General features: G+C 33.0%; 1 protein-coding gene across 1 annotated transcript in view; it reads left to right on the forward strand.

The window, feature by feature from the left end:
* Positions 1 to 14,302, forward strand: part of LOC111157850 (AT-rich interaction domain 2) — a 160,670-nt gene that overhangs the window by 86,614 nt on the left and 59,754 nt on the right. Inside the window, exons 6-8 of the mRNA XM_022519543.1 lie at positions 3,623 to 3,690; positions 13,853 to 13,919; positions 14,013 to 14,263. Coding sequence (XP_022375251.1) covers positions 3,623 to 3,690; positions 13,853 to 13,919; positions 14,013 to 14,263 — 386 coding nt within the window. The remainder of the gene's footprint in view (positions 1 to 3,622; positions 3,691 to 13,852; positions 13,920 to 14,012; positions 14,264 to 14,302) is intronic.

Raw genomic sequence — 14,302 nt, forward strand, 5'->3', positions numbered from 1 at the left:
CTGCCTGCCTCTCTGCCTGCTTGTGATCTGTGTCTGTCAAATAAATAAATAAAATCTTAAAAAAAATAAAAATAAAAATAAATAAAAATCTTGGATTTTTCTTAGAGTAGTGATAAGGGTTTCTTGATGTTAGAAGATTGTTTGATACAAAATCTTGATATAAAAAACTAGGACCTGGAAGAAATTGGTTTTTTCCTAATGTGTCATTGTAATTTTTAATTAAACAGTTTGTTGGTGTATTTAAAAATTTTCTGCCTAAATAAAGTAAAAGTTATCAGATATTTCATATCCTTTTTACTTATAGGATTTGCTAGTTGTAGATTTTTATAAGTCAGATTCTTTATTTCCTATGACATTGTGTCTTGTTACATCTAGATTACCCTTAAGACTAAATTGTTCAAAAAGAAAAAAAGATTAAATTTTTTATTTCTCTAATTGTAGTTAAAAGGGATTTAGAAAATATGTTTTGAAATTTTTTTCTGCTCATGGGTTTTCATTTTAAAATATGTTGGCTGAATGTTATTGATATACAATTTTTTCTTGCTAAGCAACCCTCCTTCTATTCCAATGCTATTGTAACTTCTTTTTTTCCCTGAAGTATATACTATTAAAGGTTAAATTATGGGGATAATTCCAAATAGGGTAGATAGCATGAATCAAAAGGAAGTTCTGGGTGCACACAGTCACAAGGAGAGAGGGATTTAATTTATCCCCTGGGAAAAAGACTGAGTAGTTCAAGAACAAACTGCCCATAAAGTCTTCTCAACAATTCAGATATATGGAGGAAAAAAAAAAGGATAAGGTATTGACATATTGAAATTATTTTATCATGTAGAAACTATTTGTATAGCACAGTAGAGATAGTTTGAGAGAGAATTTCTTTAGTATTTTATAGATTCATGACAGTTATTGTTTTATCTTTCAGTAGCAACATGTTTGCAAATTAGTTCATTTTTTTGCAGTTTGATTTGGGTCAGGTAGTAGACTCTTAAAACATATTTTTATTTGGGATTGTCCAAGTAGGATTCCTTAGAATTTGACAGGTACTTAGGTTGTATGAAGACAATTCTGAAATGTTTAAACAAAAGTGAAAACTAGTTTCTTACCCTGCCTGAAAGTCTCATTGGTTACATGAGGGAGGAACAAAGTACTTCTCAGTTTGTATTGTAACTTTGGAGATCTAAATTTGGTGGATTTCGGTCTTACTTTCATGTTCTGTGGTTCCTAATACTTTGTTTTGATCTTTTTTTTTTTTTTTAAGATTTTATTTATTTATCTGACAGAGCTCACAAATAGGCAGAGAGGCAGGTGGAGAGAGAGGGGGAAGCAGGCTCCCTGCTGAGCAGAGAGCCAGATGGGGGGCTCAATCCCAGGACCCAGGGACCATGACCTGAGCCGAAGGCAGAGGCTGTAACCCACTGAGCCACCCAGGCGCCCCTTGTTTTGATCTTTTAAGGACATCTTCCAGAATTTAGTAGAGAAAAAAGTTAAAAATGTTCACATTTAGAAACCTTAAAATGAAGTTTTTAGAAAAATTAAATATTCTCAAACCAGAATAATTTAAGTCTTGACCATTTAATCATTGGATAAGGATTAAGAGTGTGTGTGTGTGTGTGTGTGTGTGTGTGTGTGTGTGTGAATATGATAAGTTACCTTACCAGTTTTGGTATACTGAGGCATGACATTCTTCAGACCTAGTTTAATCTTCGTGCATTTTTCGTCACTTTCAATTATCTAAAAGCCTAAATCATTAATGAGTGTAGCAGTCTAAAACTAGTAATCTAGCAAATGATATTTAAGGAATATTACTATCATTTCAACAGTCAGAAGTTTAGAGTTCCAGACTACATAGGGACTTTATGAAGACCCTGTACCTAAAGCAGTGATTTACATTAGGAAAGTAAATCCTTTGAGGATTATCAATATATTTGATTTGGTTAGGCTTTTGAGAGGTTTTGATTTATTTATTATTTATTTATTTTTAAATATTTATGTATTTGACAGAGAGAGAGAGATCACAAGTAGGCAGAGAGATAGGCAGAGAGAGAGGGGGAAGCAGGCTCCCTGCTGAGCAGAGAGCCCGATGAGGGGCTCCATCCCAGGACCCTGAGATCATGACCCGAGCCGAAGGCAGAGGCTTTAACCCACTGAGCCACCCAGGTGCCCCTGATTTATTTTTTAGGACGTGGAATTTTAATGAGATAAATGTAGATGACATATCCTTTATAAAGTGTGTCTATTTTTTTGTGTGTATTTGAAGAAGTATAGTAAAAGTTCTATTTGACAAAAAAATTTAATTTTTCCATCTTATATTTCCATTTAATATTCTTTTCCCAGTGAAGTTTTTCTTTATAACAAAACTTTATTTCTTTAGTGGTCTTCTTTAGTGATATGTGGGTTTCATTTTTCTAATTAAGTTGCTACTTATATGTAAGTTTGCTATTTTATGAAATTATTTATTAAAAACTTTCACATCTGTTCTTTTATCATTTCCTCATGACCCTGTTTTTAATATTAATATCATTGATAAACTTAATTTATGTTAAAATTTACTCCTCATCCTTTTTAATATTTTTTCAATGAAAATTCTTGTTCTAAATACTTCATAAACTTTTTTTTTACTCAATGTTAAGGAAATATTAGGTCTGTACTTAAAGACATACTAAGATTGTAAAGATTCAGTGAATCTTTTTAAAACAGAAGATATATCCATTTGCTTTGGTGGTTACAACATATCCATTAAGGTGTGTTTTTGCTTTTTAAAGAATTTTGTTCACAAAACTAGTTTTTCTATTAACAATTGCCACTATATAGTTTTCTTTCTGTATTCCAAAAGAACTAGCTTTCATTACAGAATTAATACCATAGTTGATGAAAGCACTTCCCTAATTTTTAAAGGCAGATGCTTATTGTGTCACAGTTGAAGACATCTGTATCATACTGCTTAACTGTCTGGTTCCATAAACTGACGATGTGATCTGGCAATATAAAGGAGGAAAAAAATTATGTAACATGTACTTATGCCTTAACCTTTGTTTTGGGGGACTTAAGGGTACAGTGTTACTAAGAATTTGAATTGAATGATTTGATTTTTCTTCCGAACGACTCTATCACATGCAAAGAAGCTATAGGCCTGAGTGTGTTTCTTAAGGGAGATTTCGTTTGTGGAAATTATTTCCTAAGAATGCCTTGCCCTTTTTTATTTGAAATATGAATTACACAATTATTTTTGAAATTAATATAAAGATTAAAAATTTTTAAAATCTGGCAACCTGATAGCAATAGCATTAGTTTGACTTTTTGATATTTTTCTCCTCTAGAAATGAAGCCTAATGCAGAGTAACTGTTATAGTATTCTTCATTTCTTTTCTCTATTGTTTGTATAAATATTATAAAAATGAGTGTGTATTTTTAGTTTGTAGAAAAACAAGTTTTTTTTAATTCTGTAATTTAAAAAATTATATTTCACAAGAGATTATCATGACTTTGTATCATTTACCATGAAATAGTTTTTAGCAAAGAAGATACTTAGATGTATTTTTATTGTTTTTTCCACATCTATCTTAAGGAATTAAGTGAAAGAATAATTCCATTGTACTGAATATACTGTTTATTCTTTTAGCTTTAGGATCCTTTTCTACTGTATTTGGTGAAGAATGGAAGGAGAAGACTGATAGAGATTTTGTTAAGGTAACTCACATTAAATATTGAACCATTGAATTACATGTCACCAAGGGCCAAGGATCCATGGTTGCTTATTTTATATACATACCACTTATACTTTAATCTTTAGTGTAATATATAAAGATACCTATTTAAAAGTTGTGATTGAGTAAAAAATAGAGTGGCTAATAAAATTCTGTTTTTATTAGACATTGATTTCTGAAAATGATAAATCTATAACAAAAGCAATAAATCTGAGAATGCCTAGATTCTGAGCAGTAATCTTCAAGGTTGTTTTTCAGTTCACTTAATTGCTCTTTAGTTGTATCTAATATTTCGCTTGACTCATTTGTTAAATGTGTTAAAATGTGTGTTTTAATTTCTAGAACGTCTCTTTGTATTTTTTTCAAATTTGCCCTTTTGATCTTTTATACTTTGAGTAAATCAAATAATACATATTTTAAGTATACTTTATTAATATTCAAATTATGTATACATTAAATTTATATAAATGTAAATGTATAAATATCTAAAATATAAGTTAAAAATTATGTGTACAAAAACACACACACCTGACAATTCTGATACGTAAGCCTCTTGCAATTCTAATTCTAGTCACTCTGAGTCAGGGTGGATTATTCCTTCATGTTTTATAATCTTGGTTTATAAATTTTTGCAGACTTTTCTATGGGATTTTTGTGTGGATTGGATGGAGAGTTCATTTCTTCACTTCTTGTTGGGATTTGCTAGTCACCAGAAAATAAATACTGGTCAGAATGACTTTATATTAATTTTGTTATGGGAGATTTTTTGATGATTCTGGTAATAAAACCAAACTCATGGGGGCTGTGGAGCAGGCTAGTGGTGAAATATTTGGGAGATTGTTTTTAACTCAAACTCAAATAGAGACAGTCAACTCCTTTTGCTCTCTTTATTTGAGGGTGTCAGACCTTCTAGTTTCTCACCATGATATGGAGTTGCATATTAATTCCCCACTTCACAAGTTCACCCAAAGTCTTATATTGTGTCCTCACCCCACCCATTAAAAGCCAAGCCTCTTGGTTGTAGTTAAGCAGATGATTTCCTTTTAACTGCAGAAAAGTGGTGATTAAAGTGTAAGATGCACAAATTGTGTATTTATTTATGCAATCACAATGGGGACTGGGGGTTGTGAGTATAATTGCTAATTACTTGAAATCTAGAAGACACAAATATATTGAAGATGATTAGATGATCACCTCTCTTGCATGTTTTCATTAATTTCTGCTCTTTTTATTTCTTTTTATATGCTATATTTTTTGGATTTAATTTACCACACTTTTTATAATCTCTTGGTGCTTAGAGCATTGATTTTTTAGTTTTGTTTTTTCTAATATATACATTTTAATACATACATTTAAAGCCATAAAATTCTTTCTAAGCACATATTTAACTTTATTCTCCCAATTCTGATATTTCATGTTTTCATAACTCAGAGTGTCTTATAATTTCCATTATGACATCTGCTTGATACATGGATAGTTTTGAAGGGAAGTTTCTTTCTTTCTTTTTTTTTTTTTAAAGTTTTTTTTTTAAAATTCCAGTTAGTTAGCATACAGTGCAATGTTAGTTTCAGGTATACAGTATAGTGATTCAGCACTTCCATACAACAACCTTTGCTAATCACAGCAAGTGTGCTCCTTAGCCTCTATCTTGTATTTCACCCATATCCCCACCCACCTTCTGTCTGATAACCATCCGTTTGTTCCCTGTAGTTTAAGAGTCTGTTTCTTGGGCACCTGGGTGGCTCAGTGTTAAGCCGCTGCCTTCAGCTCAGGTCATGATCCCAGGTCCTGGGTTCGAGCCCCGCATCGGGCTTTCAGCTCAGCAGGGAGCCTGCTTCCTCCTCTCTCTCTGCCTGCTTCTCTGCCTACTTGTGATTTCTCTCTGTCAAATAAATAAATAAAATCTTTAAAAAAAAAAAAAAAAGAGTCTGTTTCTTGGTTTACCTCTCTCTCTTTTTTCCCTTTGCTTGTTTTGTTTCTTAAATTCATATATGAGTGAAATCATACAGTATTCATCTTTCTCTGACTTATTTCACTAACCATTATTAAATATATATATATAGCTCTATCCATGTCATTAGAAATAACAAGACTTCATTCATTTGTTGGATGAATAATATTCCTTTGTATGTATATAATCTATGTATTTAGAGATATATACATAGATACAGATATAGAAGGAAAAATATGCCAATCTTCTTTATCCATTCATCAGTTTAAGACACTTGGGCTGTTTCCATAATTTGGCTATTGTAGATAATGCTGCTATAAATAAGTCAATACAGGAGTGCATGTATTTCTTCAAATGAGTATTTTTGTATTCTTTGGGTAAGTACCTAGTAGGTGCAATTGCTGGATCCTAGGGTAGTTCTATTTTTAGCATTTTGAGGAACCTCCATACTGTTTCCCAGACTAGCTGCACCAGTTTAAATGCCCACCAACGGTGAAAAAGGGTTCCCCTTTTTCCACATCCTCAACAACACCTATTGTCTTTTGTTTTTGTTGATTTTAGCCATTCAGACTGCTGTGAGGTGATATCTCATTGTGGTTTTGATTTGTATTTCCCTGATGGTAAGCGATGTTGAGCATCTTTTCATGTCTGCTTTGGCCATCAGTATGTCTTCTTTGGAAAAATGTCTGTTCATGCCTTCTGCCCATTTTTTAATTGGATGATTTGCTTTTGGGTGTTGAGTTTTATAAATTATATATTTTGGATACTAACCCCTTATCAGATATGTCATTTGCAAATATCTTCTCTTAAAGGGAAGTTTCTTAATATCCAAAAAACATACAGTTTTGTAGTTTTCTTTTTCTTTAAGAAACAAGGCAGGGGATCATAGGGGAAGGGGGTGGGGGATGGGGTGGCTGGGCAATGGACATAGGGGTGGGTATGTATTGTAGTAAGCTCTGGGTATTGTGTAAGACTGATGAATCACAGATGTGTACCCTTCAAACAAACAATACATTATATATGTTATTTCAAAAAAAAAAAAAGCAATGGAAAAAAATCTAACTGAATTTCACTATGCAGAAACAATATACTTTGTATAATCTTAAACTTCTGAAATACTTCCACTTTCATTTATTTCATAGTCTAGCACTGATGAGATTTTATAAACACTATTTATATTTATATATATTTTGAAGTTGTTGGATATAAATTTCTATGTATATCAGGCCAACATGGTTAATCATGATATTTGTATTTATATGTCAGTACTGGCTGTTTTGTCCATTTCTTCATTTATGGAATGAGGCATGTTAAGAACACCCAGTATGACTGGGGATGTGACTTTCCTTATAGTTCTATAATACTGTGTTTTTGTATTTCAAGACTGTTACATAGTGCACTTTACAGGTGTTATATCTTTCTGGTCAGTTGAACATATGAAGTATCCTTTTTACCTTTAAGTCTACTATTTTTTTGGGGGGGTCTTTTATCAATATAAGATCATCTTCCATTTGTTTGTGGTTTCTGTGGCTCATATTTTTTTGCCTTTAACCTTTCTTACTTATCCTTGTATTTTAGATGTTTTTTGTGCCTTTTTTAAAAATTTTTTTTAAGATTTGTATTTATTTGTTTGACAGAGAGATCACAAATAGGCAGAGAAGCAGAGGGGGGAAGCAGGCTCCCTGCTGAACAGAGAGCCCTATGCGGGGCTCGATTGCAGGACCCTGAGATCATGACCTGAGCTGAAGGCAGAGGCTTAACCCACTGAGCCACCCAGGCACCCCGGGCCTTTTTTTTTTTTTTTTTTTTAATAAACAACATATACTTGGGCTTTTTTTTTTTCCCCAGTGTGAAAAATTGTTTTTAAATTAGTACATTTATTCAATTTACATTAAACATAATTTTCATATAATTGTGTTTAAATCTGCAGTGTTTCAAATTGGTTTCTATATTAGATTCCTACCTATTTGGTTTTGGTTTTTTCTCTTCCTCCTTTCTTACCTTTTTATTTAACTGCGTATTGTTTATTATTCAGTATTCTGCCTACTGTTAGTTTAGTATTTATATACTTTTTCTGTTCTCTTAGTGATTACACTAGAGATTATAATTTTAATTTTTACTAATATAGAAAATTAGTACTTTTACCACTTTCTGGATAACGTAGGGACACTAGAACAACTCTCATCTCCATTTACTCACTTTTGATTTATATATACTGCTCTCATTCATTGCTTTGCTCTTTTTCAGACTTCTTAAAATAGAATCTTAGATCATTGATTTTAAACTTTCCTTCTTGTTTAATGTCAGTTTATAAAGCTATAAATTCTTTCTCTAAACTGCTTGAGTTGTGTCCCACAAATTTTCTTATGTTGAGTTTTCATTATCATTAAGTTAAAGGTGTTTTCTCATATCTCTTGTGATTTCTTCTTTAATTTATGGCTTATATAGAAGTATAAAACTTAATTTTGGAGTTTTTTTCCAAGCAGCTTTTAGTATTAGTATTATTGTTATAGTTATTACTCATTTTAATCACATTTCATTGTTGTCAGAGAACATAAGTTTATATAAGTTCTTTTATTTAGTTAGTTTTTATTTATTTTGTGAGAGAGTATGCTGTGAGCAGGGTGAGAGACAGCGGAGTGGCAGAGGAAGAGAGAGAATCTTAAGCAGGCTCCATGCCCACTGCAGAGCATGACATGGCGCTCAGTCTCATGACCTTGAGATCATGACCTGAACCAAAATCAAGAGTTGGACGCTTAACCACCTGAATCACCTAGGCACCCCTATATAAGATCTTTTAAACTTATCAAGACTTGTTTTAGCATATGGTCTTAGGGACTGTTTCATGCACACTTGAAAACAATGTATGCTCTATTGTTGGGTGCAGTGTTTATTAATAACAAGTCAAGGTATTTGACAGTGTTCAAGATTTTTGTGTAGTTATGCTTTTCTATATAATTATTTTATGATTTCTTGAGAGAGGAGTGTTAAAATCATCAAAAGTGTGAATGTTTATATCTCCTTTTAGTTGTCAGTATTTGTTTTGTGTATTTTGAACCTCTGTTATTAGTTGCATATACATTTAGGATTATTACATTTTCTTGATAACTTAGCTTTTATTTTTTATTACAGAACATTCCTCTGACCTCTGATAATATCCCATCTCCTGAAGTCTCTTCACTGGTGTAATTTATCTACAGCAGCTTTCTTATGATTAATGTTTTCATGATATATCTTTTTCTATTCTTATGCTTTTCATCTGTGTGTGTGTGTGTGTGTGTGTTTAAGATTTATTTATTTGAAAGAGAGAGAGAGAGCAAGAAGGAGCAGGAGGGACAGAGGGAGAGGGAGAGAGAATCCCAAACAGATTCCACGCTGAACATGGAGCCTGACACAGGGCTTAATCTCACAACCCGAAGATCACAACCTAAGCTGAAACCAAGAGTCAGACAACTAACTGACTGTACCACTCGGACATCCCATTTCATCTGTGGTTTTATATAGTTTCTTAAAGATAGCTTATACTTGAATCTTATTTCCTTTAATCTGCTTTTTGTGCAGTTTCTTCCTTTTCATCAAGCATTCAGACCATTTATACTTTATGAAATTACTGATATGGTTGAATTTTGATTCTTAGCTTTTATTTTCCTGAAAATTTTATTTTGCCTTTATGTTTGAAAGATATTTTTGCTGGATATAAAATTGTTTCCAGGGTATTATCTGAGCAGTTTAAGATAATGTTTCATTGCCATCTGATTTGCATTTTTACTGACAGGAAGTCAGTTTTAATCATATTGTTTTGTGTGTGATGTGTTTTCTCTGACTAATTTTAAGGTATTCTCTTAATCGTTGATTTTTATTTTGTTTAGGATGTGCTTTGTTGAGGTCTTCTTTGCTTTTCCTGCTTTGGGTTTATTTAGCTCTCTTGTTTGGTATTTTTCATGAAATTTGGAAAGTTTTGGCAGTTATTTCTTCAAATTTTTTTTCTTTCCCCTCCTATTTTTCTGAGACTATGTTGTTGTGTTTTTTTTTTTTTTTCAAATTAACATATAATGTATTATTTGCCCCAGGGCTACAGGTCTGTGAATCATCAGGCTTATACATTTCAAGCACTCACCATAGCACATACCCTCCCCAATGTCCATAACCCAGCTGCCCTATCCCTACCTCCCCACCTCCAGCAACCCTCAGTTTGTTTCATGAGATTGAGTCTCTTATGGTTTGTCTTCCTCCTGATCCCATCTTGTTTCATTTTTTCCTTCATTACCCCCCACAACCCCTGACCCTGCCTCTCAAATTCCTCATATCAGAGAGATCATATGATAATTATCTTTCTCTGAGACTATGTTTATTCAAATGTTAGACCATATACTGTCTCACAGGCTATAGAAGTTCTGTTCATTGTTTTTAGACCTTTTTTTTCCTCCTGTGTGTTTCATGGATGTTTCTATTCTGTTTTCATTTTCTCTTATCCTGTTAAGCCCATCTAGTCATACTTTTTATTTCAGATACTGTTTTCAGCTCTAGAAATTCTATTTGATTCTCTTTTACATCATCCCATTTTCCTCCTAATTGTGCTCATAGTTTCCTTTAAATCTCTGCCAATATTTAATAAAAAAGGAAAATTTTATTCAAAAATGTTTAAAATTCTTTTCTAATTCCATTATCTTTATTACTTCTGGGTCTGTTTTTGTTGAAACTATTTTTGTCTTAGTTATGGATCATGTTTCCTACTTTCTTTGTACATGCAGTAATTTTTTATTAGATATGAATATTGAGAATATTACATTATTGAGTGTTTGGATTTTGGTGACTTTCAAGAAGGTAGGACTTTGTTCTGGCACGTTTTTAGTTAACTTATAGATTGTGACATACCGATCCTTTAGAACGTTGTTTTAAAGGTTTGTTAAGACAGAGATAGATTAGCCTTTACTCTAGCACCAGTTTATCCCTACTCCTAAGGCATGGCTTTGTTTGGATTTCTACTGAATTTGCAGGGTATTTAATGAGTTTTCTCTATTTTGTGAATTGTTCAGTTATAACTCCTCATTAATTGTTCTCTCTGGTTTTTTTTTCTTTTTTTGCTTGAGGTTTTTTTTTTATTATTTTTAAAATATTTTATTTATTTATTTGACAGACAGAGATCACAAGTAGGCAGAACAGCAGGCAGAGAGAAAGCGGGGGGGGGGGGCGGGGGGGAAGCAGGCTTCCCGCTGAGCAAAGAGCCCCATGCGGGGCTCAACCCCAGGACCCTGGGATCATGACCTGAGCTGAAGGCAGAGGCTTTAACCCACTGAGCCACCCAGGCGCCCCTTGCTTGAGGTTTTAGAATTCAGCCTTGCATATGCATAATTTAATACTCAGCAATCAGCTCTAGAAATTCCCGTGCAGATTCATTGAGTTCTTTCTCTTCATTGCTCCTCTTTCTTGCAAATTTGCTCTCAAATTCTATTTCTGCTGGCCTTACTGAACTCTGATCAGTTTCCTCAGCTTAGAAATCACTACGATCTCTTGGATTTATTGTCTCTGTACTATAGTCTAGAGTGTCTGTAAAACTATGGGGCAGTGATTGAACTCACTTCCTTTGTTTTACACATTTCAGTGATTATGTTGTCCAGTCTCTGAAAAGAGTTGTTTTATACATACTGGTTTTATGATAGGAAGAGGACTACCAAAGTACTAATTACTGCATTATGGCCTGACCAAAAGTTCTTTCCAGGCATTTTTTCTTAGATTTTAGTTTTAAGCATATTTTTACCTCATAAAACATTTTTTTAGTATTTTATTCATTCATTATTTATTTTGATTTAAACCACATCTCTCTTTTCACATATTTTTCTTTATTACTGGTTTATAGAGGGTGAGTTTTCTCAGTTTTCATTTGCCAGGTTTCATTTTTAGTGAAGGGCAGTTTCTCTGTTTAAAGATTTAAGTTTGGCAAATATTTTCTTTCATCGCTTAGAAAATGTCCATTGTCTTTGGCTTCCATTATTTTATTTTATTTTTTTACAAAGTTTGCTGTCAGTTTAGTTCGTAGACCTTTTTAAGATTATCTTTTTTTTTTTTTTCTGTCTTTGCATTTAAGTTGGGGTTCTTTTGTATCTTTGCTTTTCAGGAATTTTATTCTTTTATTTTCATATTCCTACACATCTTTATTTCTCTTTCTTTATTATTTGGAGTGCTGCTTAAATCTGTAGGTTAACGTCTTTAAATTGTTTTAGAAAATTCTTTTCCCTGTCTCTTCAAATCCTGTTTCTGCCCATTCTCTCTCTTGATTCTCAGGAATTCCGGTTATTCTTATGTTAGTACTTTTCACTGTATGTTCTGTGTCTTGTATGGGTTTTTCCCCCAACCTTTTGCCTCTTTATGCTTCCAAATTGTATTTTCTTCTATACTTATAGTTCATTCTTTCTTGAGTTGTATATAATCAGTCATTAAATTGAATTTTTCTTTTCAGTTGTAGAATTTCTCTTTCATTCTTATAGTTTTCATTTATTTGCCAAATTTTTCAATCTCTTATTTCTTTGAATTTATTATCCATGATCATCAAAAATTCCATGTCTGATATCTTTGTTATTTGAATTTCCTATGGGCCTTTTTTTAAATTTATTGAACATAGTCTTTTTTTCTTCATATGCCTAGTTCTTGTTTATTGTTACCAAACATTCTTTTTCATGAGTTTTTTTGAACAATTGATCCTTTTCCTGGTGGACATTTTCTCAGACTAGTGGCTTTAAATGTGAAAGAATCTTAATTACAAAAACTAAATACAGTTATTTTGAAATATCCACATGAAAATGTTTCAAAATAAAAAGTGAACTAATAGTCCATGCATTTCTTTATTAGTGCATTTCTAACAAGGTAATACAATTAAGTGTCATAGACAATTTCAAGTTATATTTCATTTTGTATAGTTATGTAGTATAAGGTCACTTGATTCTTAGCCTGAAAAAGAACATTGACCACGGATGTTGGCTCATCTCTTCTCACATTTGAATCAAAAACAGTTTACAGATATGGAATACTGGGAAGCAAGTCAAATATCTAGGTTAAAAACTTGGGGAACACAACTTCACCACTTAAATATTTGATTTTATTCTAGATGTAGATTTGCTCAGTAACTAGCCAGGCAGTGTCTCAGGCATGTCTATAAACAGGAATACTGTGATTGTGTGCTGTTTAATGACAGAATTAATGACTGTCGTAATTTTCAGATACTAATGAGCATAAGCACTATTTCTAGATACTTGCCATAGCTGTAAAATGATCAGAAAATATCTGTAATTCATATTGGTGACATACCCCAGGTACTGCTACTATTACTTGTTTTTTTGTCTAACATTCAGCGTTGAAGGCATTACTAAGGAAATACCAAATTTTAGTTAGAGGTTAATGAACATAAAGATATCACTGTTTCCCTCCATTTAATTTCACAGATGCCCTAATTTCTTTCACAGACCATTTAGAAGTCTGTGGACCTGAGCTTAAGAATCCCTAATCTGAAATGATACCTTATTATTTAAGTACCTTAAACTTATAGAAAGTTAAGTATTTATGTCAATTAATTAAATAGCACATAATGATGTCTACATGGATTTTTAAAAGTACAAGTTTTAGGGGCACTAGGGTGGCTCATTTGGTTAAGCGTCCAACCCTTGATTTCGGCTTAGGGCATAATCTTAAGGTTGTGAGATCGAGCTCTGAGTCAGGCCCTGTGCTGACCATGGAGCCTACTTAAGATTCTCTCTCTCTCTCCCTCTCCATCTGCCCCTCCCCCATCCAGTTTCCATCTCTCTTTTTTAAAAAAAGGAGAAAAAGATTCCTTCTCTCTCTCTTTTTCTTCCCCCTCCTCCCTTATTCCCTCCCAACCCTCTCTCTCTCCCTCTCTGTAAATAAATAGAAATTTTATAGTTTTATAGTAGGTGTGACTATTTTTTTTTTTTTTAAAGATTTTATTTTGACAGGGAGAGATCACAAGTAGGCAGAGCAGCAGGCAGAGAGAGGGGGGAAGCAGACTCCTCGATGAGCAGAGAGCCCAATGCGGGGCTCGATCCCAGGACCCTGAGATCATGACCTGAGCCAAAGGCAGAGGCTTAACCCACTGAGCCACCCAGTGCCCTGCGTGACTATTTTTAAAGTAATAGAATAGTTCTTTCAAATGTCAGAATTAAGTATAATCATTTCTTAATTACAGTTTTGGAAAGACATTGTTGATGATAATGAAGTACGTGACCTCATTTCTGACAGAAACAAGTCTCATGGTAAGACAGGAAGAAAAATTTTAAGTAACTTTGAAATATCAATAATAATAAATGAAATATCAATTTAAGTAAAATATATGTGTTCTATTATAGAAGGTACATCAGGAGAATGGATTTGGGAATCTTTATTTCATCCACCTCGAAAGCTGGGCATTAATGATATTGAAGGACAACGGGTACTTCAGATTGCAGTGATTTTGCGAAATCTTTCCTTTGAAGAGGGCAATGTTAAGCTCTTGGCAGCTAATCGTACCTGTCTTCGTTTCCTATTACTTTCTGCACATAGTCATTTTATTTCTCTAAGGCAATTAGGCCTTGACACGTTAGGAAATATTGCAGCTGAGGTAAGCATGTGATAGTAACTTAAAATAGTTTTGATAGTT

Source organism: Enhydra lutris, unplaced genomic scaffold (genome assembly GCF_002288905.1).
Source record: "Enhydra lutris kenyoni isolate GAN:26980312 unplaced genomic scaffold, ASM228890v2 scaffoldscaffold56, whole genome shotgun sequence".
Lineage (NCBI taxonomy): Eukaryota > Metazoa > Chordata > Mammalia > Carnivora > Mustelidae > Enhydra > Enhydra lutris.